This window comes from Syngnathus floridae, chromosome 21 (genome assembly GCF_059516105.1).
Source record: "Syngnathus floridae isolate MCC-2025c chromosome 21, RoL_Sflo_1.0, whole genome shotgun sequence".
Classification (NCBI taxonomy): Eukaryota; Metazoa; Chordata; class Actinopteri; order Syngnathiformes; family Syngnathidae; genus Syngnathus; species Syngnathus floridae.
Genome location: NC_142433.1, coordinates 7,304,634 through 7,328,674, shown reverse-complemented (window position 1 = coordinate 7,328,674; position 24,041 = coordinate 7,304,634). Strand labels below are relative to the sequence as shown.

General features: G+C 48.9%; 5 protein-coding genes across 9 annotated transcripts; 2 read left to right on the top strand and 3 right to left on the bottom strand.

Annotated features, from left to right (window-relative positions):
* Window positions 1-842: 842 nt before the first annotated feature.
* Window positions 843-7,282, top strand: pex1 (peroxisomal biogenesis factor 1). The gene is made up of 23 exons (XM_088365163.1): window positions 843-1,054; window positions 1,334-1,477; window positions 1,539-1,622; window positions 1,694-1,808; window positions 1,910-2,472; window positions 2,550-2,669; window positions 2,743-2,872; window positions 2,976-3,082; window positions 3,152-3,231; window positions 3,310-3,445; window positions 3,532-3,628; window positions 3,711-3,881; window positions 3,950-4,104; window positions 4,189-4,378; window positions 4,457-4,623; window positions 4,686-4,820; window positions 5,580-5,644; window positions 5,808-5,950; window positions 6,034-6,137; window positions 6,195-6,560; window positions 6,634-6,801; window positions 6,864-6,994; window positions 7,060-7,282. The coding sequence occupies exons 1-23, from the start codon at window positions 953-955 to the stop codon at window positions 7,130-7,132; spliced, it is 3,546 nt and encodes a 1,181-aa protein (XP_088221289.1). The 5' UTR covers window positions 843-952; the 3' UTR covers window positions 7,133-7,282.
* Window positions 7,283-9,133: 1,851 nt separating this feature from the next.
* LOC148380373 (calaxin-like) lies at window positions 9,134-10,557 on the bottom strand. Of its 2 annotated transcripts, none has more exons than XM_088365251.1 (7): window positions 10,423-10,557; window positions 10,188-10,320; window positions 9,908-10,060; window positions 9,730-9,834; window positions 9,510-9,658; window positions 9,341-9,445; window positions 9,134-9,262 (listed from the first exon to the last, which is right to left on the bottom strand). In XM_088365251.1, the coding sequence occupies exons 2-7, from the start codon at window positions 10,243-10,245 to the stop codon at window positions 9,203-9,205; spliced, it is 630 nt and encodes a 209-aa protein (XP_088221377.1). In that variant the 5' UTR covers window positions 10,246-10,320; window positions 10,423-10,557; the 3' UTR covers window positions 9,134-9,202. The 2 variants fall into 2 exon arrangements, with proteins under 2 accessions (XP_088221377.1, XP_088221376.1); XM_088365250.1 differs by having other exon boundaries at window positions 10,395-10,543.
* On the bottom strand, window positions 10,545-16,795 carry sytl1 (synaptotagmin-like 1). 3 transcript variants are annotated; one of them, XM_088365212.1, is made up of 13 exons: window positions 16,027-16,454; window positions 15,768-15,906; window positions 15,418-15,569; window positions 15,203-15,314; window positions 13,168-13,219; window positions 12,819-12,923; window positions 12,565-12,734; window positions 12,320-12,422; window positions 11,931-12,092; window positions 11,666-11,744; window positions 11,502-11,598; window positions 11,171-11,376; window positions 10,545-11,101 (listed from the first exon to the last, which is right to left on the bottom strand). In XM_088365212.1, the coding sequence occupies exons 1-13, from the start codon at window positions 16,109-16,111 to the stop codon at window positions 10,956-10,958; spliced, it is 1,608 nt and encodes a 535-aa protein (XP_088221338.1). In that variant the 5' UTR covers window positions 16,112-16,454; the 3' UTR covers window positions 10,545-10,955. The 3 variants fall into 3 exon arrangements, with proteins under 3 accessions (XP_088221338.1, XP_088221339.1, XP_088221337.1); XM_088365213.1 differs by lacking the exon at window positions 16,027-16,454 and adding an exon at window positions 16,660-16,795 and having other exon boundaries at window positions 10,545-11,376; XM_088365211.1 differs by having other exon boundaries at window positions 10,545-11,376; window positions 16,027-16,466.
* A 631-nt stretch (window positions 16,796-17,426) lies between these two features.
* cd164l2 (CD164 sialomucin-like 2) lies at window positions 17,427-20,330 on the bottom strand. 2 transcript variants are annotated; one of them, XM_088365255.1, is made up of 7 exons: window positions 20,025-20,330; window positions 18,813-19,606; window positions 18,640-18,726; window positions 18,416-18,508; window positions 18,310-18,345; window positions 18,076-18,229; window positions 17,427-17,572 (listed from the first exon to the last, which is right to left on the bottom strand). In XM_088365255.1, exons 2-7 carry the CDS (start codon window positions 18,889-18,891, stop codon window positions 17,557-17,559), a joined length of 465 nt encoding a protein of 154 aa, XP_088221381.1. In that variant the 5' UTR covers window positions 18,892-19,606; window positions 20,025-20,330; the 3' UTR covers window positions 17,427-17,556. The 2 variants fall into 2 exon arrangements, with proteins under 2 accessions (XP_088221381.1, XP_088221380.1); XM_088365254.1 differs by having other exon boundaries at window positions 18,813-20,330.
* gpr3 (G protein-coupled receptor 3) lies at window positions 20,236-23,762 on the top strand. The gene is made up of 2 exons (XM_088365236.1): window positions 20,236-20,422; window positions 21,442-23,762. The coding sequence occupies exon 2, from the start codon at window positions 21,465-21,467 to the stop codon at window positions 22,452-22,454; it is 990 nt and encodes a 329-aa protein (XP_088221362.1). The 5' UTR covers window positions 20,236-20,422; window positions 21,442-21,464; the 3' UTR covers window positions 22,455-23,762.
* The last annotated feature ends 279 nt before the right edge of the window (window positions 23,763-24,041 follow it).

Below are 24,041 nucleotides of genomic sequence, written 5' to 3'. Positions count from 1 at the left end.
CGGTGTATTGGTCGACCTTTTTCGATCCAAAATCGACCCAAAAAAATCGACCTCGACTTATACACCGAGTCATAAAATTTAACTTCGTATTCATCGCTTCAAATGTGATGGTAAGCAAGGCCGTTTCTCATGCATCTCATTGTGCGTTGCACTTAGAAAATTTGAACCGGGCGGCGTGCGTGAGTGCGCGGCCCGCTGGAAGTCGAATGAGGCTCCGCGATTTCATCCGCGGTGCTTATAAAGTGCCGATCCGCTCAGCGGGAGCTATTTTCGGCCACTGCACATGCGCACGGCCTCCCGGAATTTGAACGCATTTCGTCAATAAATTTTGCATATTTCTGATTGATTTTTGAAGTTTAATATAATGCAACAATTGAGCTCGACTTATACAAAGGATATATCATAAAATCGTAAATTTCCGTTGAATTTTAGGGGGTCGACTTATACACCGAGTCGACTTATACACCGGCAAATACGGTACTTGTCTCCCGTGTGGTTCTTGCAAAATAAGTTGGAGTGAGCGAATCTCTAACAGTAAATTTTCCATTTTGGTATTTACAGGTAGTTTTCCCTTCACGTGCCTTAAAAACAGACCAGAACTATTTTATAACATTACTTTATTATTACTATTTCTTTGATGAAAATTCACAAAAGGTGCCATTATAGTGTTCACTCAAGCAGCCTCAGCGCGCCTGTTCTTGTTGGCTTTTACAGCCACGATTCGATTCCAGAACCCACATCCAATTGTTTGAACTTCAAATTAAAGCTCTTTCCTTTTTGGAAGTGGTAAGGCGTTTGAAGTTTTATTTTGAAAAATAAACCCCACATCCGTTTTTACTTTGAAACCAATCGCTGTCAGAGCGCATCGATGGGCGTTCCTCGCGTGCTGAGTACCTATGCAGGCCAGGCGTCACGTTTGTATGTTGTCAAAGTTAATGTGTGAGGCCGCAACATGTTTAGCGGCATCCACCCGGTGACGGTTGTGTTTATCAACGCTAAGAACTGCTTCCTCCATGTACCGGCTAAGTTAATTTCCCATCTGTCACTGAACGAGGTAAGCTAGCAACAGTTAGCCGCGTTTGTGGACTTTGGAATGTGTTAGTGAATGAATTCTTGAATTGCTTTAAATTTGAAGATTTTGGGAGTCATTTGAGAAACGAGTCTGTGACACGTTTTTAGAAATGCTAACATGATGTCAAACACAAATGAAGAAAAAGCTTAGATAAGATTCGAAGAAAAAACAGACACATTAACCAGCACTAATTGGTCCATGTTATTATTATTGTCTCCTGCTTTCTGTCCTCCAGCATGACGTCAGTGACTTTTGTCTTAGAACCAGGCCTTGGAGTTTTTCAGCAGCCATGACAGCCCACCGGCCTTTCTCAGCTGGACTGTTAGCCACAGCGGCTTGGACGACCACCGCGTGGAGCTGTGCAGACACCTGGCAGAGAAACTGGGCCTGCAGGACGGACAGGAGGTAAAAGTCCGTCTGTTGTTGTGCCACCGCGCCTGGTTTACTCGCTGGTTGTCTTCCTCAGGGGTTCTTGAGGGCCTGTCAGCAGGTGTCGTCGGTGCATCGAGTGTTTGCGGAGCCACTCTCGGCTGACGACTGGGAGATCTTGGTATGTTCTCGCCTGACTTGAGAGAGACAAAAATAATTGCATGTGTCCTTCATATGTCCTGATATTTCCAGGAGCTCCATAGTGGCGCACTGGAGCAGAAGCTTTTGGATCAAATTCGAGTGGTGTTCCCAGGTGCTGTTTTTCCCGTATGGGTAGATGGCCACACAGTCATTTACATCCAAATAGGTATAATATGCGATACTGTGCATTTTGCATGTTGGACATTTTGTTGTACTTTCGATGTCTTCCTGTGAGTACGTTTTCAAGCTTAGCCCCTTTTCTTGCAGCATCCCTGTCGCCTTTGGTTCCTTATGGTCGCCTGGAGACCTTCACGGAACTCACGGTGACGCCCAAGGAGCACGCCAGACGCCCTGAAGGGCCTCCCCGCTTCCACTCGGCACCACCGCCCACACCTGCAGCCCCCTCTCAGCAATGTGGCGGCGTAACGGACTGGAAAAGTCTGTTTGGCTACGTGACAAATGGCGCGGGTGCCCCGCTTACAGAGCTCCCATCAGTACCAGACGTCCCCGCCTTGCTTGCCGACGCCCTCTACAGAGTATGCGGTGCACCGCCTCCGTCTCTGGCCGCTGCCGGCCACGTGGCACCCGGCGTGCTTCACGTCTTCCCATTGAGCCATGTGTCGGATTTCCACATCGCCGAAGCTCGGCCGGAGCTGACGTACGGGCTACTGTCCAAAGTGCTTTCGCCCACGGAGCGAGCTAACTTAGAGAAGAAGAAGAGCTCAGAGGAGGCGAAAGGACGGGAGGCCACGGTTGTGCGCTTGGTGTGCCACGGGAGCGATATGCAAAGACGACGCACGGAGGGAGACATCCACACCGGTCGAGTCTGGGTAAGACGGAAAAAATGCAATTGCACTCATCCAAGCTTTTCTCTGCTTTGACATGATGATTTTTCTTTGTGCCACAGATTCCTCCAGCCTTGTCTGTCAGGCTCAACATCCTCCCACATTCAGCCGTGAGAATAAAGCCGGTCAAGTCCACCGTCAAAGTGGCCACCTTCATTCAACTCCAGCCTCTAACAGCATTGGTGCGTTTCAAACTGATGTCTGGCTCTTCATGTCATTTTTGATGGCATTTTCCCAAAATGTCTTCCTCCTCAGATGGAGGCGGAGGAGTCTGAGGAGAAGGCCGTCCAGACGGCCTTCCTTGATTGGCTGCACAGCCAGACTCACCAATCTTTGGCCTCCTTGACGCCACGAGTCGGCTCCGTCTTCATAGACGCGACCGACGGTGATTCACATCCGAGTGTCTTTGATAACCGCCTGCTTACATGTCATTTTTTTGGGTCGTTTCAGTTCCAAGGCACCTGACCACGTGGGTCTTTTCCTTCCAGACAAGTTGGAGTTTGCTGTCACGGTGCTAAAACCAGAAGCTGAGAGCGAAGCGCCCGACCAGCTGTTTCTACTCTCGCCTTCCGTCTTACAGAAGAAGCACATCAAGGTTGACTCCTTGTTTTGTTACACACGGATTCATTCCAAGTTCATCTCACACATCGCGTGTCACATCCAGGTAGTCCGGGAACCAGCATCCGCACCCGCAGCTCAAGCGGACCCGCCAAAACAAGATCTGCCCTCTTTAGATTGTCTCGGGTGAGCAGGACAGAGCGTCAGCCCGTATTTTCCAACTCTTGCTTTCAAAACATAATTGTCCACGTCTCTCGTCTTCAGCGGTGTGGACGAGCTAAGCCGACAAGGTTTTGAGTTCATCTCCTTTAGTCTGCTGGCGACTCCGTTGGCCAGAGAACTGCTGGGAGTCATTGGACGAGGACTCAAAGGTGGAGCGCTGCTCATCACCGGCGCGCAGGTGAGATGACGTTATGTGGTCGTAAAAAAGAAAGCATCCGAGCAACATGAAAGTGAACTCGTTCAATAGTAGCTGTCTTTTCATAGGGCAGCGGAAAGAGCACCCTGTCCCGCGCCCTCTGCAGAAAAGCTGCAGATGAGCTGGACGCGCACGTGGAAGTTTTGGATTGCAAAAAGTTACAAGGTAGCCCGTCCGTCGTAGCGCAGCCCAGGACCACTTTTTTATTTTTTATTTTTACATTTGGGTCCCGACTTTGTTTTCCTAGGCAAAAGGGTGGAGAGCATCCGCCAGACGCTGTGGGATGTTTTCACGCAGGCAGAATGGAAGCAGCCCTCCGTGGTCCTCCTGGACGACTTGGACCACGTAAGCCGGGCGCCGACCACGCCTGAACACGAGCACGGCCCAGAGGCGCTGCTGCACCTGCACGTGGCGCAAAGTATGTCCGCGGCGTTCTTCTTGCTGTCGGACGGAACCTCGTATGATTTGGTGTTGCGGTCGTCGTAGGCTTGTTGGACCTCGTCAACGAGATGATGGAGGAGGACACGCTGATGTGCTTGATAGCGACCAGTGAGAGCAAACGCTCTTTACACGGCACGCTCACGCAAGTGCAAGGAACGCACTTCTTCCAGGCCTTCGTTCACATCCAACCGCCTGACAAGGTCCACAGATGACTGATTTGTATATTGGCACACACAATGTCAGAAAAAAAAAGTCCAATCTGTTAAGTTTGTGTGAATGTGTAGACCCAGAGAGCAGACATCCTCTTTCATGCCATCCAAACGAGGTGCGGCCCGTCCCAGCCGGATTCTGAGTATGTGAACCTGGCCGCCGTTGCCAAGGAGACAGAGGGCTACCTGCCTCAAGATCTCCAGCTGCTGTTAGAGCGAGCCCTCCACACTAACGCGGCACGTCAACAACATAATGACAGCTTCGGTAACTTTGAAGGTGTTACTGGCTCGCTCGGATCCCGCCTACTTGAGTCATTTGAGCCTGTGCTGGTTTTTTTTGCAGATGAGCCTCTGTCGCGTCAGGACTTTGCAGAGGCATTTGATGACTTCATCCCGCCGTCCAGGTGGGGGGCAGACCTCCATTGTCCCAGCGGAGGAGGGCTGGAGACGGTGGGGGGACTGACGCAAGTGCAGGAGCAGTTGATGGACACCATTTTGCTCCCCGCCAAGGTCATCCAAAGGACACGCAAGTGGCTATTTTGAGGGGCGCTCATGGCTGCGTTGCCTTTCAGTATCCCGTCCTGTTCTCCAAGCTTCCCATCCGCCATCGCTCAGGAATCCTGTTGTATGGCGCACCGGGCACAGGAAAGACGCTGCTGGCCCATGCCGTCGCCAAAGACAGTGGCATGAACTTCATCAGCATCAAAGTACGTGTGAGCAGACAAACCAAAGAAAAGTTTGAAGCCACTGCATCACCACATGGTTTGAACATTGAACTCATTTATTGTTAGAGTTCATGTTTTTCAAAGTCAAAGTCTGCCTTATTGTCAATTTCTTCATGTCAAGACACACAAAGAGATCGAAATTATATTATTTATATTCTAATATATTATATTATATAGGTCCACGGACACGGCGGCTCGGTGGCGCACTGGGTAGCACGTCCGCCTCACAGTTAGGAGGGTGCGGGTTCGGTTCCACCTCTGGCCCTCCCTGTGTGGAGTTTGCATGTTCTCCCTGGGCCCGCGTGGGTTTTCTCCGGGCACTCCGGTTTCCTCCCACATTCCAAAAACATGCTTGGTAGGCCGATTGAAGACTCCAAATTGTCCCTAGGTGTGAGCGTGAGTGCGATTGGTTGTCTGTCTCTGTGTGCCCTGCGATTGGCTGGCAACCAGTTCAGGGTGTCCCCCGCCTACTGCCCGATGACGGCTGGGATGGGCTCCAGCACGCCCGCGACCCCCGAGGGGACTAAGCGGTTCAGAAAATGGATGGATGGAGGTCCACGGACAATAAAACATTCAAGTAAACAATGCAAAAAGTAAAAGCAAGAAGGCACATACAATGAATAATAAGAGCAATAAATAAATAAGAGCAACATGGTTGAAATGAAGCAATTGTGCATTGTTGCTGTGTCTTTATTTGTATGTTCATTCACGTATCCCATTGTGTGCGCGTATGTGTTTCAGGGTCCAGAGCTTCTGAGTAAATACATCGGCGGAAGCGAGCAGGCGGTGCGAGACGTTTTCCAAAGGTGATGAGTGCTCGTCGTTCCTCTCATTCCACCATTTTTTGTTGTCATAACTATACCTCCTTTAAGTTGGTTGTTGTAAGCAAAAATATTGAGGAAACTGTAAATCATCATGACTCTATGACTGGACTCTTCTTTTTTGTAATCACTGCTTTTCTCGGAACAGGGCTGAGGCGGCCAAGCCTTGCGTGGTCTTCTTTGATGAGTTTGATTCGTTGGCACCCAAGAGGGGTCACGACAGCACCGGCGTGACCGACCGTGTTGTCAACCAGCTGCTCACTCTACTGGATGGCGCCGAGGGCTTGCAAGGTGTGTATGTGGGAGTGATGAAACCCAAACTAGTTGCGTGTGCCAGAGTGGCATCTCCTCATGGCAACATGTTTGTCTTTCAGGTGTTTACGTGCTGGCCGCCACCAGTCGCCCGGACCTCATCGACCAGGCTCTGCTGCGTCCAGGCCGACTGGACAAGTCGCTCTACTGCCCTCCGCCCGGCGAGGTCCGATGATGTCACAGGAAGTTTTACAGGCCATCTCAAAACCTTGTCGTCCGGCAGGAGGACCGCTTGGCCATCCTGAAGATTCTGAGCGCTGGTGTCCCCTTGGCCCCTGACGTGGACCTGGAGGAGCTGGCGGCGCAGACCCACGGCTTTACCGGCGCCGACCTGAAAGCGCTGCTCTACAACGCCCAGCTGGAAGCGCTAAACGCCGGCCCGGAGACTACGTGCGACATGAACCTGTCTTCCATGATGTTCCCCAACAACAGCAGTGGTTCCGACGATCTGGCAGACGACGGCGACGGAGACGGCTACGTGAGCCTGGAGCCTGCCGACCTTCTGGTGTCGGACAAAAGTCACCACCAAAAGGGCGGCGACGCCTGGAGGCTCTACTTCGGAAGCTCCTTTGAGTCTGTCGAAGACAGTGTATGTAGGATATGGATGTCTGATGGTGCTCAATTGCAAGAGGCTAAAAAGTGAACTTTTTCTTTCCCCCCAGCGCGTCTCCGAACATGACTCGGATAGTCCGACCCCCGAGTGCAGTTTCTCCCTGACTCCCCTCGCCATGGCTTCCCTCCAGAGCGGCTTCCGGGAGCTCAGCGACGAGGAGCTGCAGCGTCTCCAGCGGGAGGTGGCCTGCATCAAGCTCAACCACCGCCGAGCCAACGTGAGAGAGCCGTCCACGACATGCATTGCATTTGCTTGCGCTCTAAAAAAATCCATCTTTAGGGGGAGCGTGTGCGTACACACTCCAGCTTAAGCCAGCCGGGCTTCCTGCTGCGTCGCTGCCACTCGCTTGCTGCTCTGGACACCACCAGGCCGTCGCTTAGCAAGGACGACTGGAGCCGATACACGACACTGTGGGTAGCGCACAACTTGCCGCGTGATACGCACAACAAAATATATTGTCCTCTTACGTTTGCAGGTACGAGGCATTTTCGGGAGGCAGGACTGCTACGCAAACATTCCAACCGGGACAACGCGTCACGTTAGCGTGACAACGCACCGAAACAGGCAGTTGTTGCTTATCATCTTTTCGTTGTTTTTTTTTTAATTTCTTGTTGCTGTTTCAACTGCACTCTTCTCGGACAATGTCTGCCCAAATTGTTTGTATTTGGAGATTCTAAAATAAAGTTAAAAAAATCCAAGGAGGCGATTTCACCATAGCATATTTACCATTCCCACAAAAAAAATACCGTATTTGCCGGTGTATAAGTCGACTCGGTGTATAAGTCGACCCCCTAAAATTCGACAGAAATTTACGATTTTATGATATATCCTTTGTATAAGTCGAGCTCAATTGTTGCATTATATTAAACTTCAAAATTCAATCAGAAATATGCGAAATTTATTGACGAAATGTGTTCAAATTCCGGGAGGCCGTGCGCATGCGCAGTGGCCGGAAATAGCTCCAGCCGAGCGGATCGGCTGTTTATAAGCACCGCGAAGGAGATCGCGGAGCCTCATTCGACTTCCAGCGGCCGGCGAGCTCGCGCACGCCGCCCGGCACCACCGGGAGGCCGGAAATAGCTTCAAGCCGAGCGGATCGGCACTTTATAAGCACCGCGGAGGAGATCGCGGAGCCTCATTCGACTTCCAGCGGCCAGCGCATTCGCGTACGCCGCCTGGCACCACCGGGAGGCCGTGCGCACGCGCCAAGTGGCCGGAAATAGCTCCCGCCGAGCGGATCGGCTCTTTATAAGCACCGGGAGGAGATTGCAGAGCCTCATTCGACTTCCAGCGGCCGGCGAGCTCGCGCACGCCGCCCGGCACATCCGGGAGGCTGTGCGCATGCGCCAAGTGGCCGAAAATAGCTCCCGCCGAGCGGATCGGCTGTTTATAAGCACCGCGGAGGAGATCGCGGAGCCTCATTGGACTTCCAGCGGTCGGCGAGCTCGCGCACGCCGCCCGGCACATCCGGGAGGCCGTGCGCACGCGCCACGTGGCCGAAAATAGCTCCCGCCGAGCGGATCGGCACTTTATAAGCACCGCGGATGAAATCGCGGAGCCTCATTCGACTTCCAGCGACCGGCGAGCTCGCGCACGCCGCCCGGCACATCCGGGAGGCCGTGCGCACGCGCCAAGTGGCCGAAAATAGCTCCCGCCGAGCGGATCGGCTGTTTATAAGCACCGCGGAGGAGATCGCGGAGCGTCATTCGACTTCCAGCGGCCGGCGAGCTCACGCACGCCGCCCGGCACATCCGGGAGGCCGTGCGCACGCGCCAAGTGGCCGAAAATAGCTCCCGCCGAGCGGATCGGCACTTTATAAGCACCGCGGATGAAATCGCGGAGCCTCATTCGACTTCCAGCGGCCGGCGAGCTCGCGCACGCCGCCCGGCACATCCGGGAGGCCGTGCGCACGCGCCAAGTGGCCGAAAATAGCTCCCGCCGAGCGGATCGGCACTTTATAAGCACCGCGGATGAAATCGCGGAGCCTCATTCGACTTCCGCCCGGTTCAAATTTTCTAAGTGCAACGCACAATGAGATGCATGAGAAACGGCCTTGGTTACCATCACATTTGAAGCGATGAATACGAAGTTAAATTTTATGACTCGGTGTATAAGTCGAGGTCGATTTTTTTCGGTCGATTTTGGATCGAAAAAGGTCGACCAATACACCGGCAAATACGGTAAGTCCTTTTAGACACCTGCAGGTGGAGAGTCCATTTGTCGCTGTGCGTACAGCGATGTTCGAATGGAGGTCTGAACTCTCCTTCCTGCAAGAGGATATTTATTAAGAGAAACAGAGTGGGGGTATGAGTAGGCTGGCTAGAAAGCCCTTGTCCTCTAGTCTAAACATGTCAGGGGATGTTTTACGACCTTGTGATAAGGAGGACAAGGTAAGGTATTTATTACCTGTTGCATTCCAACATAATCCTATGATAAAGATAACCTGGAAAACCCTAACATTTACCAATATTGTTCTTGTTTTCCTGATGGAGAAAATAAAAAATAGTTGTCTGATTTACAGCAGCCACACATGGATATGTATTGAAAAATAATATTAAAATGACCTTTTTATTTACACATTAGAAAACAATGAAGAACATTTCAAAATAGTTGAAAGCTTATGGACTTCTGTAGTGCTTTTTATTACTGAAGACGCGCTGCTCAAACATCTCAATCCTCTGTCGAAACAGATTAAAGATGAATCAATGATTCACTTAGTGTGCCACCAATGTATATCCTCATTTGCTAGCTGTTACCGTGGCATTGGGGAGGCACTTCCCGAAAGCCTCGAGCACGATGTTCAGCTCTTTCACTGACTTTTTGTAGTCTTCAAAAGACAATCTGTCGTCATTGTCGTGGTCCTGTCAATGGAAGAGTTGTGTTAAATTGAATGGAGCGAGCGGTGTGCAGTGCTCGGGGTCTCACCATCCTCTTGAGGGTGATCTCCACCAGGTCTTTGATGCTGTCGTAAGGGTCCTCTTCGCCATGCAGCCGCAGGCAGTTCCTCACCAAAAGAAGGATCTCCTCCCTGGCAATGTACTCGTCTCCGCTCAGGTCGTACACGCGAAAGCAGTCTAGTCGGGGGGGGGGGAAGGCAGTTTAGCAGGACGAATTGAAGGTCACTTTGCGTTTTTATTTCTTTTACATTTGATTTTTTCATCCAAGGTGCCACGAAGGAACACGCACAGGCCCTCCACCCACTCTTTGGAGCTGACAATGTTGTCGTTGTCCCTGTCAAACGTCCTGAAAACTAGAAAGCACATCAGCGCCGATCCAAGCCCCTCCCCCAAATAAATAAATGACATCTGTGTCATAAGCATTACCTCTTTCCATGATGGTGTTGCTGGTGAGACCAAACTCATTGGCCAGTATGCTTCTGAACTTCCTTTCGTCCATGGTGCTCTTGCCGGTGGTGGTGGTCTGCCCAAGAATGGCGTAATACTCACGAATAAGGGACTCAACCTCTGTTGGATTGACTGACAAGACGAGACGTTCATTTGGAGTTTGTTAACATTCGAGTGGAACATTTTCCATCTTGCCAACAATCTGGAATTGCAACACAGACCACAATGCCCACATTCTTTTGTCAGCAAAGCAACTCACAGTGGTCCACTTGTTTGGAGATAACCTTGGCGAGGTTTTGGATCAGCCTCTTGGACATGTTTGTCCCCTAATGTTAGCCTCTGAACAGGCAACCTGGGGTCGGAAGTTGACGTGGAGTCACCTTGGCAAGCAGCTAGCAGATATGAAACAACCAAACCCAAAGGAAATGTAATTGGGTGTTTTTTTAAATGGAATTTTGCGCTTTACCTGTCTGGCTAACGTCATCGCTTTCTACCTGACTAGCGCGGGAGCATGTCCGTCCACCTGGCAACCGAGAGGTCTCGCTGCCGGGGGAAGGAAGCAGGACGGGCAGTGTTGGAGTATGCTCCATGGAGTGAAAAAAAAAAATGGACCAGATTTTGTTGACAACATGTCTTTTATTAACAAGCTGAGTGGATTAGAAGGCAGAGTTTTACTGAAGAGCGGTCGCGTCTCGCCATCGTTCTCTTGACCAAAGCTTTGATGATGTCATGAGACGTGTGTCATGTGTTGCGGAGTCTTGATATTTTGAGCCTCAAAAAATGTACGATACAGAAGTGTTGTGCTTTTGCGCATGACTATGTGCATTTCTCTAAGCGTTGATGAGCAAGCAGGATTAACGGGTTTCACATTGAATCACATCAGGAAATGACACGCTCACAGCTGTAATTCGAGAACCAAACAGGAACTGACCTAATTATTCTCATCCTGCAGCTCATTTACAATACCTACCCTAGGAGGAATGATTGAAAAAGTACAGAGTCTTGGGTCCGTGTGTGGCACATGCCGTCACTCGGACGAACGGCTCGTCAAGTTGGTCCTGATGGGCAAGGTGGCTTGGATCCAGTGGTTGTGGTTTTTGATCATGGACGTCCACACCGAGACTTCTTCTTGCGTGGAGTCCATCCATCTGACTGCCTGGCCGTAACTCTGACCTGCACGACGAAACCGTGCCTTGAATGTACTTTCAAACCGTACTTTTAATGGCCCAGACAGAGTCTTACCGGTTCCGCAGCTGAGGCGAATGCCGCCAATTACGTGTTGCTTGAAGCCCTCGCGCTGCCACACGCTCAGCTCGGCGCAGGCCTCCTCCAGGTCGCTGCTCTGGAAGCCGTCATACACCATGGTGTGATTGTAGGACGGGCTGACAGAGCGCCTCACCACCTGGGTCTTCTGGCCGCTCTGGAAGCCGGCGTCGGGCAGGATGTAACTTGCGAGAGGCCAAAAAAACGCAACTTCAGTCAAGTAGGGGCGAGCAAACAGCTGACAGCATCCGCTCTTCGCCGGCTCGCCACCTGACATCATCGGATTCAACGGGAGGATGAGCAGACAAACCTCTTCACAAAGGAGTCCATGGCGCCCCCTTTTTTAGACAGCAGACCCTGAGCCTCCTGAAGCCAAATGTGAAGCTCACCCGTGAGTGGGAGACCACCTAAAGTCACAGAAAGGAGATGTCGGCATTCTAAATTGGTCTTTAAGTGCTTGTTTGCTTTGCTCACCCTCAAATCCCTCCGGGATGAACTTGATGGAGAACAAGAGGGTGCCGCGGCTGCTGATGCAGTCCGGCCTCAAGTAGAACTGCCACGTCAAGATTACACGAAGAAGCTTAGTTGGAATTCAAAGAGCTCCTCCAGCGAGGAAGCAAAATGATGTAACAGCAAAAAGCATCCCCCCCACTTGAGAAACAATAAAGTGGTCAGTGAATTGTGCTTATGTTCCAAATTAAGTGGCCATTATATTCATGTGTGTGTGTTTGTGGCTCACCCGTGGCTGCAGATCCTGCCAAAGTCGTTGCGTGCTGGTCCAGTCCCAGACGCCCAGCGCCACCTCGACCTCGCCCAGGAAAACATTCCTGGCCAAAGGCTCGGCGTGCCACACGGATAGGTTGAGGGTGCGACTATTCAGCTCATTTTGGCGTACTTTGTACTGAGAAAAAAAAAACCAATTCAATTGGCAAATTCTCTGCCATTTGTATTTTGATAAAGACTTACCAGCCACAACATTAGGTACAGTTGCATGAAAATTCAGTCTATAAGGATAGAAATTATTAAAGGGATCTGCTATTGCAGCGTTGGCCTTGCGTTTCGCAGCTCTCGTGTTGGAGCTCATTGGCAGGTGTACCTAATGTTGTGTCCAGACTGCAGCGTTCTCACTTTGAGCGTCTGCTCGAAGACGGGGTTCTGCGTTCGCTTCTTTACAGCTGTCTTCCTCTTGCTGCGATTCGACATGTCGGGCAGCAAGTAACACTTGACGTATCTGAAAAGTGGCGGGTCAAGTTAGCTTGCAGCTCAGCATAATCGTCATCAATTAATGTTTCACGGTCAAAAAGTGGAGCGGCGTGCCAATAAAACAAATTTAATCAAGGCCACGCTGGCCTTGACCACCTGGAAACACTCACGGATCGGAGCGGTTCTCGTCGGTCGCCGCCGAGATATCCTCGCAGCGGTGCACATTGACGCGCAGCTCTCCCTTGTGGCCGTCATAGGCCAGCGAGAACTGAATTCGGCCCCGCACCTCCACCACGCCAAAGACCCCCGAGCTAAACAGACTCATCATGCCGCCGCTTAACTACGCACAACACACGCGGGACAAAAATCCTGCGTCACGTAAAACTGACTCATCCAGAAGGCAATAAAGTGGCCTTCTTCGCACCGTGAAGCTGGAATGAAGGTTGTTTTGGGGCAAAGACAAAGGTTCCGAGTCCCTCGGGATGCTGCAGAGAGATACAGACTCTCTTTTGTAGCGCTGATAGTCTTCCTAAAAAAACACGTAATCCAACTTTATTTATACAGCACAAACACACAATATGCAGAGACATTTTGTTTTTTTTGTTTGGGGGTAGTGGGAGGGTGGGGTGCATTCATTCTATAGGAAATTTGAATTTTTGGTTATGAGCATCCATAGAGGAAAACTGACATTGAAAAGCTGCTTATACATAACTTGGCAATGTCACATACGGAAGAATTCCTCCATTACAGTTGGGAATGATGACTTGACAGACCTTTGTTGCCGTTGTGTTCCTACTTGGTGTGGACACAAAACCAGATGGCCTCCTGTAAAACATACAAAAAAGTTGTCAAAAATAAACAAGCAGATGACTTAGGGGAAAAATACAGTAATCCCTCGCTACATCGCGGTTCATTTATCGCGAATCCCTCCCTCCCAAAAAAATCAAAATTCAAAATAAAGATTCTAAATTGAGGAATTATGGCAGGAAAGTTGCAGGGAGTGCCCACACAATTGCAGTACGTACAATTCTACCTTGTTATAAAAAAAGTTCTTATAATAATAAGAGTTCTAAAAATATACTTACAGCAGTGGTCACCAACACGGTGCCCGCGGGCAACAGGTCGCCCGTGAGGACCGCATGAGTCGCCTGCAGGACTGTTCTAAAATTAGCTCAAATAGTGGCACTTGTCAGTGAGCTGCATCTATTTATTTTACAGTCAAAGCTCGGTTTTTCGAACGTCCTGGTTCTCGAACAAATCGGAAATTCGAACAAAAAATTCGAGATGTTTTTGCTTCGGATGTCAGACGAAATTCGGTTGTCGAACCTCGCGAGATGAGCCGAGAGGACCCGCATGCCAACTGACTCCCTTCGTTATTACATTCTCGTTACTCTGAGGATTGCATCAACTCTAATCATGCCTCCAAAGGAAGCAAGTGGGAGCAGTAAAGCCATCCTAAAACACAAAGACGCTCCTAAAGCAATGCGACACTGAGCGCCCGGCGCGCTGCGGTTGCGCGATCGGACCAAATTAAGCTCCCAGCGCACTGAGGTCCACTTAAATTTTGAAAAGTCCATTAGGATTTTTTTGCTTCCGTTGTCGAAGAAAATTCGGAGGTCGAACCTCGCGAGATGAGCCGGGAGGACCCGAGAAAACCCGACTGCGCGGCCCGGATGCCGACTGACTCCGTTGTAATTGTATTTTCGTTACTTTGAGGATTGTATTAACTCCTAATCATGCCTCCAAAGAAAGCAAGTGAGAGCAGTAAAGCCATCCTAAAACACAAAGACGTCTTAAAGCAATATGACAGTGAGCGCCCGGCGCGCTGCGGTTGGACGATCGGACCAAATTAAGCTCCCTGCGCATTGAGGTCCACTTAAATTTTGGAAAGTACATCAGGACTTTCAAAATATTTTCTAAATTTCAGCGACGGCTCTGTCACAATAATGCGACCAGCGCGGTGCAGTTGCGCGGTCGGCGACGTGCTACTGTTGCATGTTCGGCGGTGCGCTGCAGTTGCGCGATTGGACAAATATGCGCAAATTAAAAAAATTGCTTAAAAAAGGCGGGCTTTTTTTGTCTTGAAACGGATTTAAAAAATTCCGTTATTTTTAATGGTAAAAATAGATTTGGAATTCAACCGATTCGCTTCTCGAACCGCCTTCTGGAACGGATTGTGGTCAAAAACCAAGGTTTGACTGTATTTATGCTATTCTTGTTAAAATCACACTTACATGTGAACTGGAAATGACAATAATAACACATAGTGAAAGCTAAATTGAGCAAATTGGCGATTTCAGAAGTGTGTGTCAAACTGGTAGCCTTTTGCCTTAATCAGTACCCAGGAAATAGGTCTCGGTTTAAGAAAGGTTGGTGACCCCTGATTTACAGTATTGTACCTTGTTATAATTGTTTTATAGTAAGAGTTCTAAAAACATATTTACAGTATGTACACTTGTACCTTGTTATAAAAAAGTTGTTATAATAATAAGAGTTCTAAAAACATATTTACAGTATGTATACTTTAGCTACATCTACATATGTTACACAAACACACACACGTATCATATTTATATTTATAGTATCTATACATTATTTTCTGTCATTTATACTATTAATGTAGTATTTACATTTTTGAAACTATTATTTAATGTTCTAATGATAACATATGCACTTATATGGTTTAATATACATTTATTGATACACAAAAAATTCAAAAATGAGAGGGTGGCACTACTTTGCGGTTTTTCACCTATAATTGGTCTTGGAACCAATTATCTGCAATAAACGAGGGATTACTGTACTCACGCTGGAATGTCTTCCGCCACCTCCTTCAAACGCGCCTCGGCCTCCTGAGAGGAACTGCTTGAGGGTTCCTCCGCCTCGCCATTGAACAGACCGGCCCTCGACAAGTCCATTACTATGGAGCCCCCCCGCCCAAAAATAAAAATCTCTTTGTTTACCACATCACCACACCTTAATAAATGTTTGTTGAGACACACATTTGGCTGTCGCAGACTAACCGTTGACCTTTGGCGTGCGGCGGCGTATGGTGGCACGCACCAGGTCCGAGCCAGACATGCGGCCCCGGTGGCGCCTGCTGGACGCCTCGCGGAACCACGCCCCGGACTGCGTGTGCAGCCGCGCCGGGTCAACTCTGTTCTGCGCCAGCATCCTGTTGACACAGCAAACACGCGCATGACGACGGCGTTCTTGTTTGATCATCTCGCAAGGTAATTAGTGAAAAGTGAACCATGCATGGGTGTGTCCTGTGAAACGCATTCCTCTTAGTCCCTCACTTGAACCTCACTGTCCAAATGCATTGACCCTTGCGTGGCCAATGTTGTGCGAAAGGCTGCGGTTCACCTCTGACCTCAAGCGTCCTTCGTCTTGACGTCGCAGATCCAAGTCTCGCAGGAGCACCTGCGAGATGCTGTCCTGCTCTTCCTCCGTTAGGTGGCTCAGGTCCAGAGACCCCAGGCCATTGTCGGTCTCCACGTCCCCCTCCATGCCTGTCCCCCCCCCAAAAAAAAAGACTCCATCATGTGACAAGTTGCAAAGCAACAAGTTGCAAGCAACTCCGCCTATTGAGCACGTCCTCTCGTGGCAAGGTTTATTGGCCTCTGTCTCACCAGGCACTCCTGAACTCTCAGTATTGTTGTCAGCTTGTCTTGCAACTCCTGCGGTCCACATGTAACTTGGCGCTTGGCCTGTCATGACCTTTAATTTCTACTAACATCTCGTCTGGAAGCAACTCGAAGCTGCCAACTGTTCCTCACCCACAGAACCACGGGGACAGTTCAATGAGAAGAAACATGACAGAAAACATCGATTGTTTTTTTTTTTATGACTCAGCAACTTTTTAATGTAGTTAGGTTTGTTATTCCTGTCTACTTCCTGCTCACGTTCATTTAAGCCATCTTGCGTGCGTGTGCACGTTGCCTCCAGGCAGCCGAGGAGGGACTTGGCGCATGCGCAGTATAGGCGGCGCAGTTGATCCAAACGGAACTGCGCTAACATCAGCTCGAGCTGAGGCGACGCAAAACAAAAGAATGACAAACGGCCATTTCGCGACATATTTTTGCGTCTCTTTCACAAACATGTTTGCGTATTCTCCCAGCGCATGCTCTCAATGTGACGACTATTTGACGTCTCAGACCGTGCGTGTGAGACTAAACACCTGTCACCAGTTTTAAAGGGCCGGGCAGCAAAGCAACGTGACAAACAAACAAAAACAACACGCACACAAAATTGTATAACTTTACCTTTTAATTGATAGTGACGCGGAGGTCCATGCGTAGAAAGTTTGCTGCAAACTTGTGCGGAGCGCGTGTGTGGTGGACTGTGTGCGTGTGTGTATCAAGTGTGTGTGCGTGTTGCGTCAACCCGGGGAACGCCTTCTGCTGTCTGTGGGAGGGAGGAGGTGTGCGTGGGATGTAAATGAATGAATATATAACAAATAGAACTCACACGCATTTGGGATTGATATTGAAATCAGGTTAGATAAACATCAACAACAACTTCCAAAGCTCAACTTTAAACAAAACTTCAAAGAACAACCAGAAAAAAAAGAAGAAAAAAAGACTTGATTTTCTGCTCGGCCACTTAGGAGCAGTGTGGTGCAATTCATGCATGGAAATACTCACAGTAGAATTAAAGTTATTATTGAAATGTTTCGATGGGCTACTTTGTTTAGTCGAAGTCAACATTTGTCCAAGGAATGCTCAGAATGAGAACGACTCACCCCGGCCCCTTCTTTTGTCAACAAAATTGGATGCTGGCCATGGTCACTGAGGTTTGGTTTTGTGAGGTTCCATTCAAGCCTTTTTGGTTCTGGGCCAAATTGGGAGTGAGTGAGAGGTTTCGGAAAGTCCCTGCTCGGAGGCCTCGATTGGGGTGAATTCCACCCTGATCCACACTGGACATTCATTAAGAATGAAGAGCTCAACTGGCAATCAAAGTGTGAAAATGCACTAAACACAATTCAACGCAAAATACATACACACAAATGAAAATAGTAGAAGGGAGGTGATGTGCTTCCAGTCCTACTTGAAGGGGTAGAAGGGGATCACGGTGACCAATCGTAAAAATGCAGTGTCTTGTTGTCACCATCCCATGAGTCGCTCCATCCTTTCGACATCCTTCGTCGCTGCTCGGTCACCTCACTGAGGTTGCTCTCTGCACGTACGCACACACAAACAGATACACACAGACACAGACACAGACACAGACACGGGGATGACGTCAACACTGGGATGCAATTTGGACAGCATGTGGACAAAAGTATCGGGACACTAAAAATGTTGCCTCCAAATACTTTTACCCATCAACAATGAGTGTGATGTGCTGTCATTGTGCTTGTGATGGAATCCCAACAAAACACAAAAGCTCACGCAAAATTGGACGGTCCAAAGTAAGTTTAATACTAGTTGGCATACTGGACTGGTGTGCCCGGAGCAGCAATGTTCCTGCATTGCCACTAGAGGTCACTAATTAACCTATACCGAAATTACTGTCATATTTATTATTTTGAGTGATTACAAATGATGAATAAAACAAATTTAATTTTTGTAATATAATATTCGTATTAATTTTGTCTATTTAAATACAAATTAGTTAAACACAAATGTTACTAATTTATTTAAGCACACACGGACACTGTGGGTGTTGCGGCGCCTCACATGGGGTCGTAGTCGCTCTGCTCCTTGGACTTCAGGAAGCGCATGGCGAGCACGCCACCGGCCTGCAAGCAGAGGACTAGCACCACGCCGCCGATGAAGCTGGACAAGTTGAATCTGGCCGGGGAAAGCTGCGGCCGCGCTTTGCCACCCGCGTCTGAGTGAGAGACGAACGCACGCTCAGCAATATTGCAAGTCAGGAGCCCTTGACGCAAGAGTGACGCCAAGTCCTTTTACCCGAGTCACCGCCTCCTTCGGCCACTGTCTCCACCACTGCACGGAAAAACAAATTATCGCGTCAGCGGTTAGCATTTTTCGGCACCATCTAGTGGCGGCGGCGTACCGGTGCAGAGCTCCGACACGCGGGTCCAGCTGCAGTTTCTGGAGCCGTCGGGCACGTTGCCCTGATCCGTCACGCACAGCCCGGTGTCGTTACCTGAGTCACAATGACTCCAATATGTGCGCGTTGTGGAATGCTAAATAATTTAGGATCTACAAACAGCAGCAGCTCACGTTACAGCAGCTGCCATGCAGGAATTACTGTCAATGTGCGTGCGCGTGTTTTACCATCAGGACACAGTTTCCAGACGCAGCCAGTTAGGTTGAGCATGGAGTCACCAACGCAGAGGTCACATGACTGAGCTTGACTGCAATCTTAAAGTAAGGACAAGAACTGTCAATCAAGTTAAGCAGACCTTTTCTTGACAGGAGGTTAATCAAGTCAGAATAACAAGTGTTACCCGCTTGGGAGTGCACATAGCAAGCCGCCGCCGCCAGCAGCAACGCGCAGAAGAACATCTTCACAGATAGATTCTGCATTCTGGACCAAACTATAGTGACCCCCCCTAAAATGAATAAGAATACAAACAATAAATAATTCCGCCAGAAGGCTGAGTCCTGAGGAGCGATGTGACAATGGCAGCAAGAGAACTAAAAGTGTGTGTGTGTGTGTCTGTGTCTGTGTAATGTGATCCAAACTTTGGTCGCTAGGCAACCATAACAAGACCCACCTCAGGTCACCTGAACACCACATGAGCAAATACAAATAATGTACACTTTAGAATGGATGGAGGGGAAATAGATCACTGATCAAATTGCTAACTAGAGCTTGATAGCGCTGAGACGATCATAAATGGACATTTCTTGACCGGAGAAGCTATGAATTTTCAAATGTACTGTATGTTGATGCTTGCGGCCATGTGCTTCCAAGTGGTTTGGTGGGTGGTTGTTACTTGTTAACACTGTCGCTGTTTTGACTCATCCGCATCTCACACTTGCACACTCAGGTGTTTGATTCCGGTGTCATAACACCCCGCAGCTCTATCACATCCAAAGTGTAAAGCAAATCACAAGGTGCTGATTTGCAAACGTAAGCGAAGGTGATTTGGGAGAGAAAGGCGCCGACGACGTCACAGGCAGGAAGTGTCCTTATATGGTCGCGATTCCCTTTCACGCGGAAGCTCCGCTCATTGGTGATGCTACACCCACGCTTGCCATCAAGCCGGGGAAGCCTCTTTCTCACCTGCTCGGTGACCTTGAACGCACATTAATAAGCACAAATCATACAATAAAGCATGAGACTGTTTAATCCGCACAATGTATTCTGCGGGGGATATTTTTGTGACGTGTTAGCAGCTGTACATAAACAGGTGACCTAAGGAAATGTTGCATAACTCCAAAAGACAAATATCAAAATATTTTGCCTTGAGAGTGACAGCGTTTACTTTTTAATAGACCACGTAAAAGAAAGTAAAAAGAGAGAATATAAAAATTGCATCAAAATAAAAAAAGGGGTACCTAATGAAGTGTCCCCGTGAGTCAAGACTGCGTTTCAGCACCGTGGCGAGCACTCAGACAATAAGGGGGGAGGGCGGTGAGCCGAGGGGTCTCCATTATTAAGGCTATATACTTGTGCTTGCGTGCGTGCGTGCGTGCAACTGGACATTACTCACCAGAAACGAGCACAATGGCGGTGGACCGCAGTGGGCGTGCCACCATCTCGATGCCGCATTTTTCTGAATGAAATTACTCCACAAACACTCGCCCCGTCCCCTCGCCTGTATCCTCGCCTCCTGATTGGTGGGTGTCTCCTGCCCGTGACGTCACAGTCGTGCTCTTGTGGACGGCGCGCGGAGAACCTCAGCATCCATTCTTGCTTTAGAGCAACCACAAGGAGGAGCAGAGGACTGTTCTCCAGTACAGCGGGAGCGGGAACACCAAGAGGATCTCCCCCGATCAGAAGTGCACAAAGGACAGCGAAAAAGAGAGAGAAGTCCGCTTGATTGTATCATTTTGGATTTTACATTATAAACGTTAACCAAAGAGGACATCAAATCATCCATTTTCTGAGGTAAATTAGACTATGTACTGATACACATACATACATTATTTATGTGTGTATATATAGATGTGTATATGTGTGTGTATGTGTATGTGTATGTGTATGTGTATGTGTATGTGTATGTATATGTATATGTATATGTGTATATATATATATATATGTGTATATATATATATATATATATATATATATATATATATATATATATATATATATATATATATATATATATATATATATATATATATATATAAATAAAATTGCGGCTCATTCTCAGTGGCACATACGTAGGTTACACAACAAGGGGTGCAATACCCCCCTTTGCCTTCTATCTATTCACAAACACCTCGCATCACCCTCTACTTTGGGCTCAGTAATAAGAATAATCATCATAATAATAATAATTATTATTATATCAACATCTGCATGATAGGATGATTGGGTTGCACTCAAATCAGGCACGAGAGCTACCTAATTGGCAGTGGGGAAGCACGCTGGTATTTGTGTGTGCCCGCGGGCCGAACACCGTGTCTTGACATCCGTGGGACGGGAAAGGGGGGGGACGGTTTTATGAGACCGCAACACTCCCCAGCACTTAATCGCACTAACACTAATATCAAAGATACAAATGTGGTATTTTTTCAGCAGTAAAATGTTCATTCATAATATGAGGATTGAGTTTTAGATTGGGCACTTTCACATCATTAGCCTAACAGCATACTTGCTTAAGTCATAGAAAACAAACAAGAGTCCAGCTTCCCTTGATTCAACCTTTGCAGAAGACCATGATGTGAAGGCAAAGATTTTTTGCAAGCCTATTAATATTTGTCATCAATAGTATCATATTCTGTTCAAAAGCACACAGGCAATTGCTATTAGGCTAATCAAATTCAGTATTCTTTAAAACAATTCCAGATTTCGGTGGCTGGGTTGTGCTTGGAGGAGGGAAGAGCCTAAAAAATGGGGAAATGCCTTGAATTTGTATAAAAGAATCATGCATTAAAAGTAATAGTACTTTCCTCATGCAGCCTTGAGCGGCTGTCTCGTGGTCATGAGGCTGAATGCGTCCGAGCTGCCGTGGGAGGAGTCTTCGGGCGCGGACGCCTTCCTTGCTTGGGACCACCAAGGGGACGGACCGCCCGCCCGAGAAACCCCGGCCCTGACGGCGTGGGGAGTGGCCCTGTGCATTTCGGGAAGCGTCATCGCTGCCGGGAACGCTGTAGTGGTCACCACCATCCTGGCCACGCCGTCTCTGCGCGCTCCCGTCTTCCTGCTTCTGGCCAGCCTGGGGTTGGCCGACCTTCTGGCCGGCGTGGCTCTGGTAGCCCACTTCCTGTTCCTGTTCTGCCTGGCGCCTGGCGATTGGGCCGAATTGGTGACGTCGGGTCTTCTGGTGACTTCGTTGACTGCCTCGCTGTGCAGCTTGATGGGCGTGGCCCTGGACCGCTACCTCTCGTTGAGCCACGCCCTGACCTACGGCTCAGAACAATCTCGCCGGCGTGCCGCCCTGCTCCTGCTCCTGGTGTGGACGGGTGCCTGCGTCATGGGCGCGGGCCCCGCCATGGGTTGGAACTGCTTGGATCAGCCGGCTTCTTGCTCAGTGGCGCCTCCCCTCACTCGGACGTACCTCTCACTGCTGTGCGGTGGCTTCCTGGTGGTGGTGGTGGTCACCCTGCAGCTGTACGTCGGTATCTGTCGGGTGGCGCGGCGCCACGCTCACGCCATCGCCACTCAGAGGCACTTCCTGCCCTCCAGCCAGTCGCTGGCTGGCAAGCACGGCGGCGGGCGAGGTTTCTCTCGCTTGGTGCTGGTTCTCGGAGTCTTCGTGGGTTGTTGGATGCCTTTCTCGCTGTGGGGGCTGCTGGGTGACGCATCCAGCCCACCGCTGTACACCTATGCCACCCTGGTGCCCGCCGCCTTTAGCTCTCTGCTGAACCCGCTGCTCTACAGTCTGAGGAACAAAGACATACGCAAGGTTCTGCTGCACGCCTGCTGCCCTCGCAGCCACGCCACCCAGCTGCACTGCCCTGCAGACGTGTAGGACTTTGCGTCGACTCAATCATGAGAAACTCTGGGACACAATCCCAGGTCTGAAATCCTGGCTCTGGCAGTGAAACCTTCCCATTCTGTAGAGGTTGTAAAAGATTTAAGAATGACAACACAGTGTGTAGCCATCATACTATATTGTTTTGGGGGGAAAAGCCAGATGTTAACGGCGCCATCATGAGAGCGTTTTTACATGATGCCGGCACGTTTACCTCAAAGAAGATAAAAGGCAGGTCCAGAAAACGCACTTTTCTTGCATTTTCTCTTCTTCTCCAGTAGTTTGGCAGTCCAATTCATTCCACAGCAACTTGATTTGCTGTTTTGCTGCCGGATTACCCCCAAGTCAATATGATGACTGAAACGCCAATTTGGCAACATTTTCACTTCTTGAATTGAAACTGAAAATGAGTTGAAGAAAAGCCATAATTTTGGTGTAAATCCAGGATTTCCCTGCCTTGTTGTTTATCTCATGAGAAAATTCAGAACTATGCAGGGGTTGGATACCCCCTCAATAAGCATGGTGTGGCCTTGGAAGAGGTCCTGTTGCTTCTGATGCACCAATTTGCAGAGAAGACCGCATGAAAGCGGCTTTGGAGAGGTCAAATCAATGTTTTCCAAATCCTGAATCTACAACCAAGGTTTCTTTGGAATTGTTTCAAGTCACATCTGAAGAGTAATGAAGTGCAATTTTAACTTGTTAAAAAAGGCAGGAATGATCTTTTGATAATAACAGGCTCCGCCAAACAAGGTCACAATCTATGCCAGTCGTGCGCTAAACACAAAGTAGCGCTCGGAGTGTGAAATCTTCCACACTCCCACGTTTCTTTTTTAGAAGCAGGACGTGAGGTCCTCCTCCCTTATCGTCCTCATCGGAACATTCTGAACTGTTCTGGCCGGCGGCCATCTTGGAGGAACTCCCACTACTATCAGACGTCTCCGTGCCCGTGCCAACAATCGGGCCCACTTGTAGCTGCACGAGAGTCCCCCCTCAGTGAAAATCAGCCGCCCACCCACCCAATTGACATTTGTGCCATTATGGAGCGGGCGAGGGAGTTCGGGGGCACAATGAGAGTCATGTTGCTGAATTCACTGGATCCAAATACTTAATAATAATAATGTGATGATGTACTTGAAATGTGTGTTTTGCAAACACAATGTTCCAATGGAGAGCTCCGATTCTATTTTTGCACACGCTCTCCTACTTCTAAGGCACTTTTCAGCCATTGAGACTGTATGTTGCACAACCTTTTTGTCAAATGAGTGAATATTTTATACTGATGAATAATAAATATGATTTTTTTTTTCCAACTGGATGATGTCAGCATTTTTTCCCTCAGGGATCGTGGAAGCTTTTAGAGCAGTGGTTCTTCACCTGGGTTTGATCAAACTCTAGGGGTTCGGTGAGTCGGTCTCAGGGGTTCGACAGAGCCCCCACTGAGGAGGTCCGAACAAACCTGTTTTATTGTGTAGCTTCTGATTTGCATTGTGTTGGTTTTGTTCTTTGAACAGCTCATTTTGTGCATTAGTAAAAAACATCTACGTCTTGAATTTAAAAAAAATAATTTTTCACTAACGAGGGTGA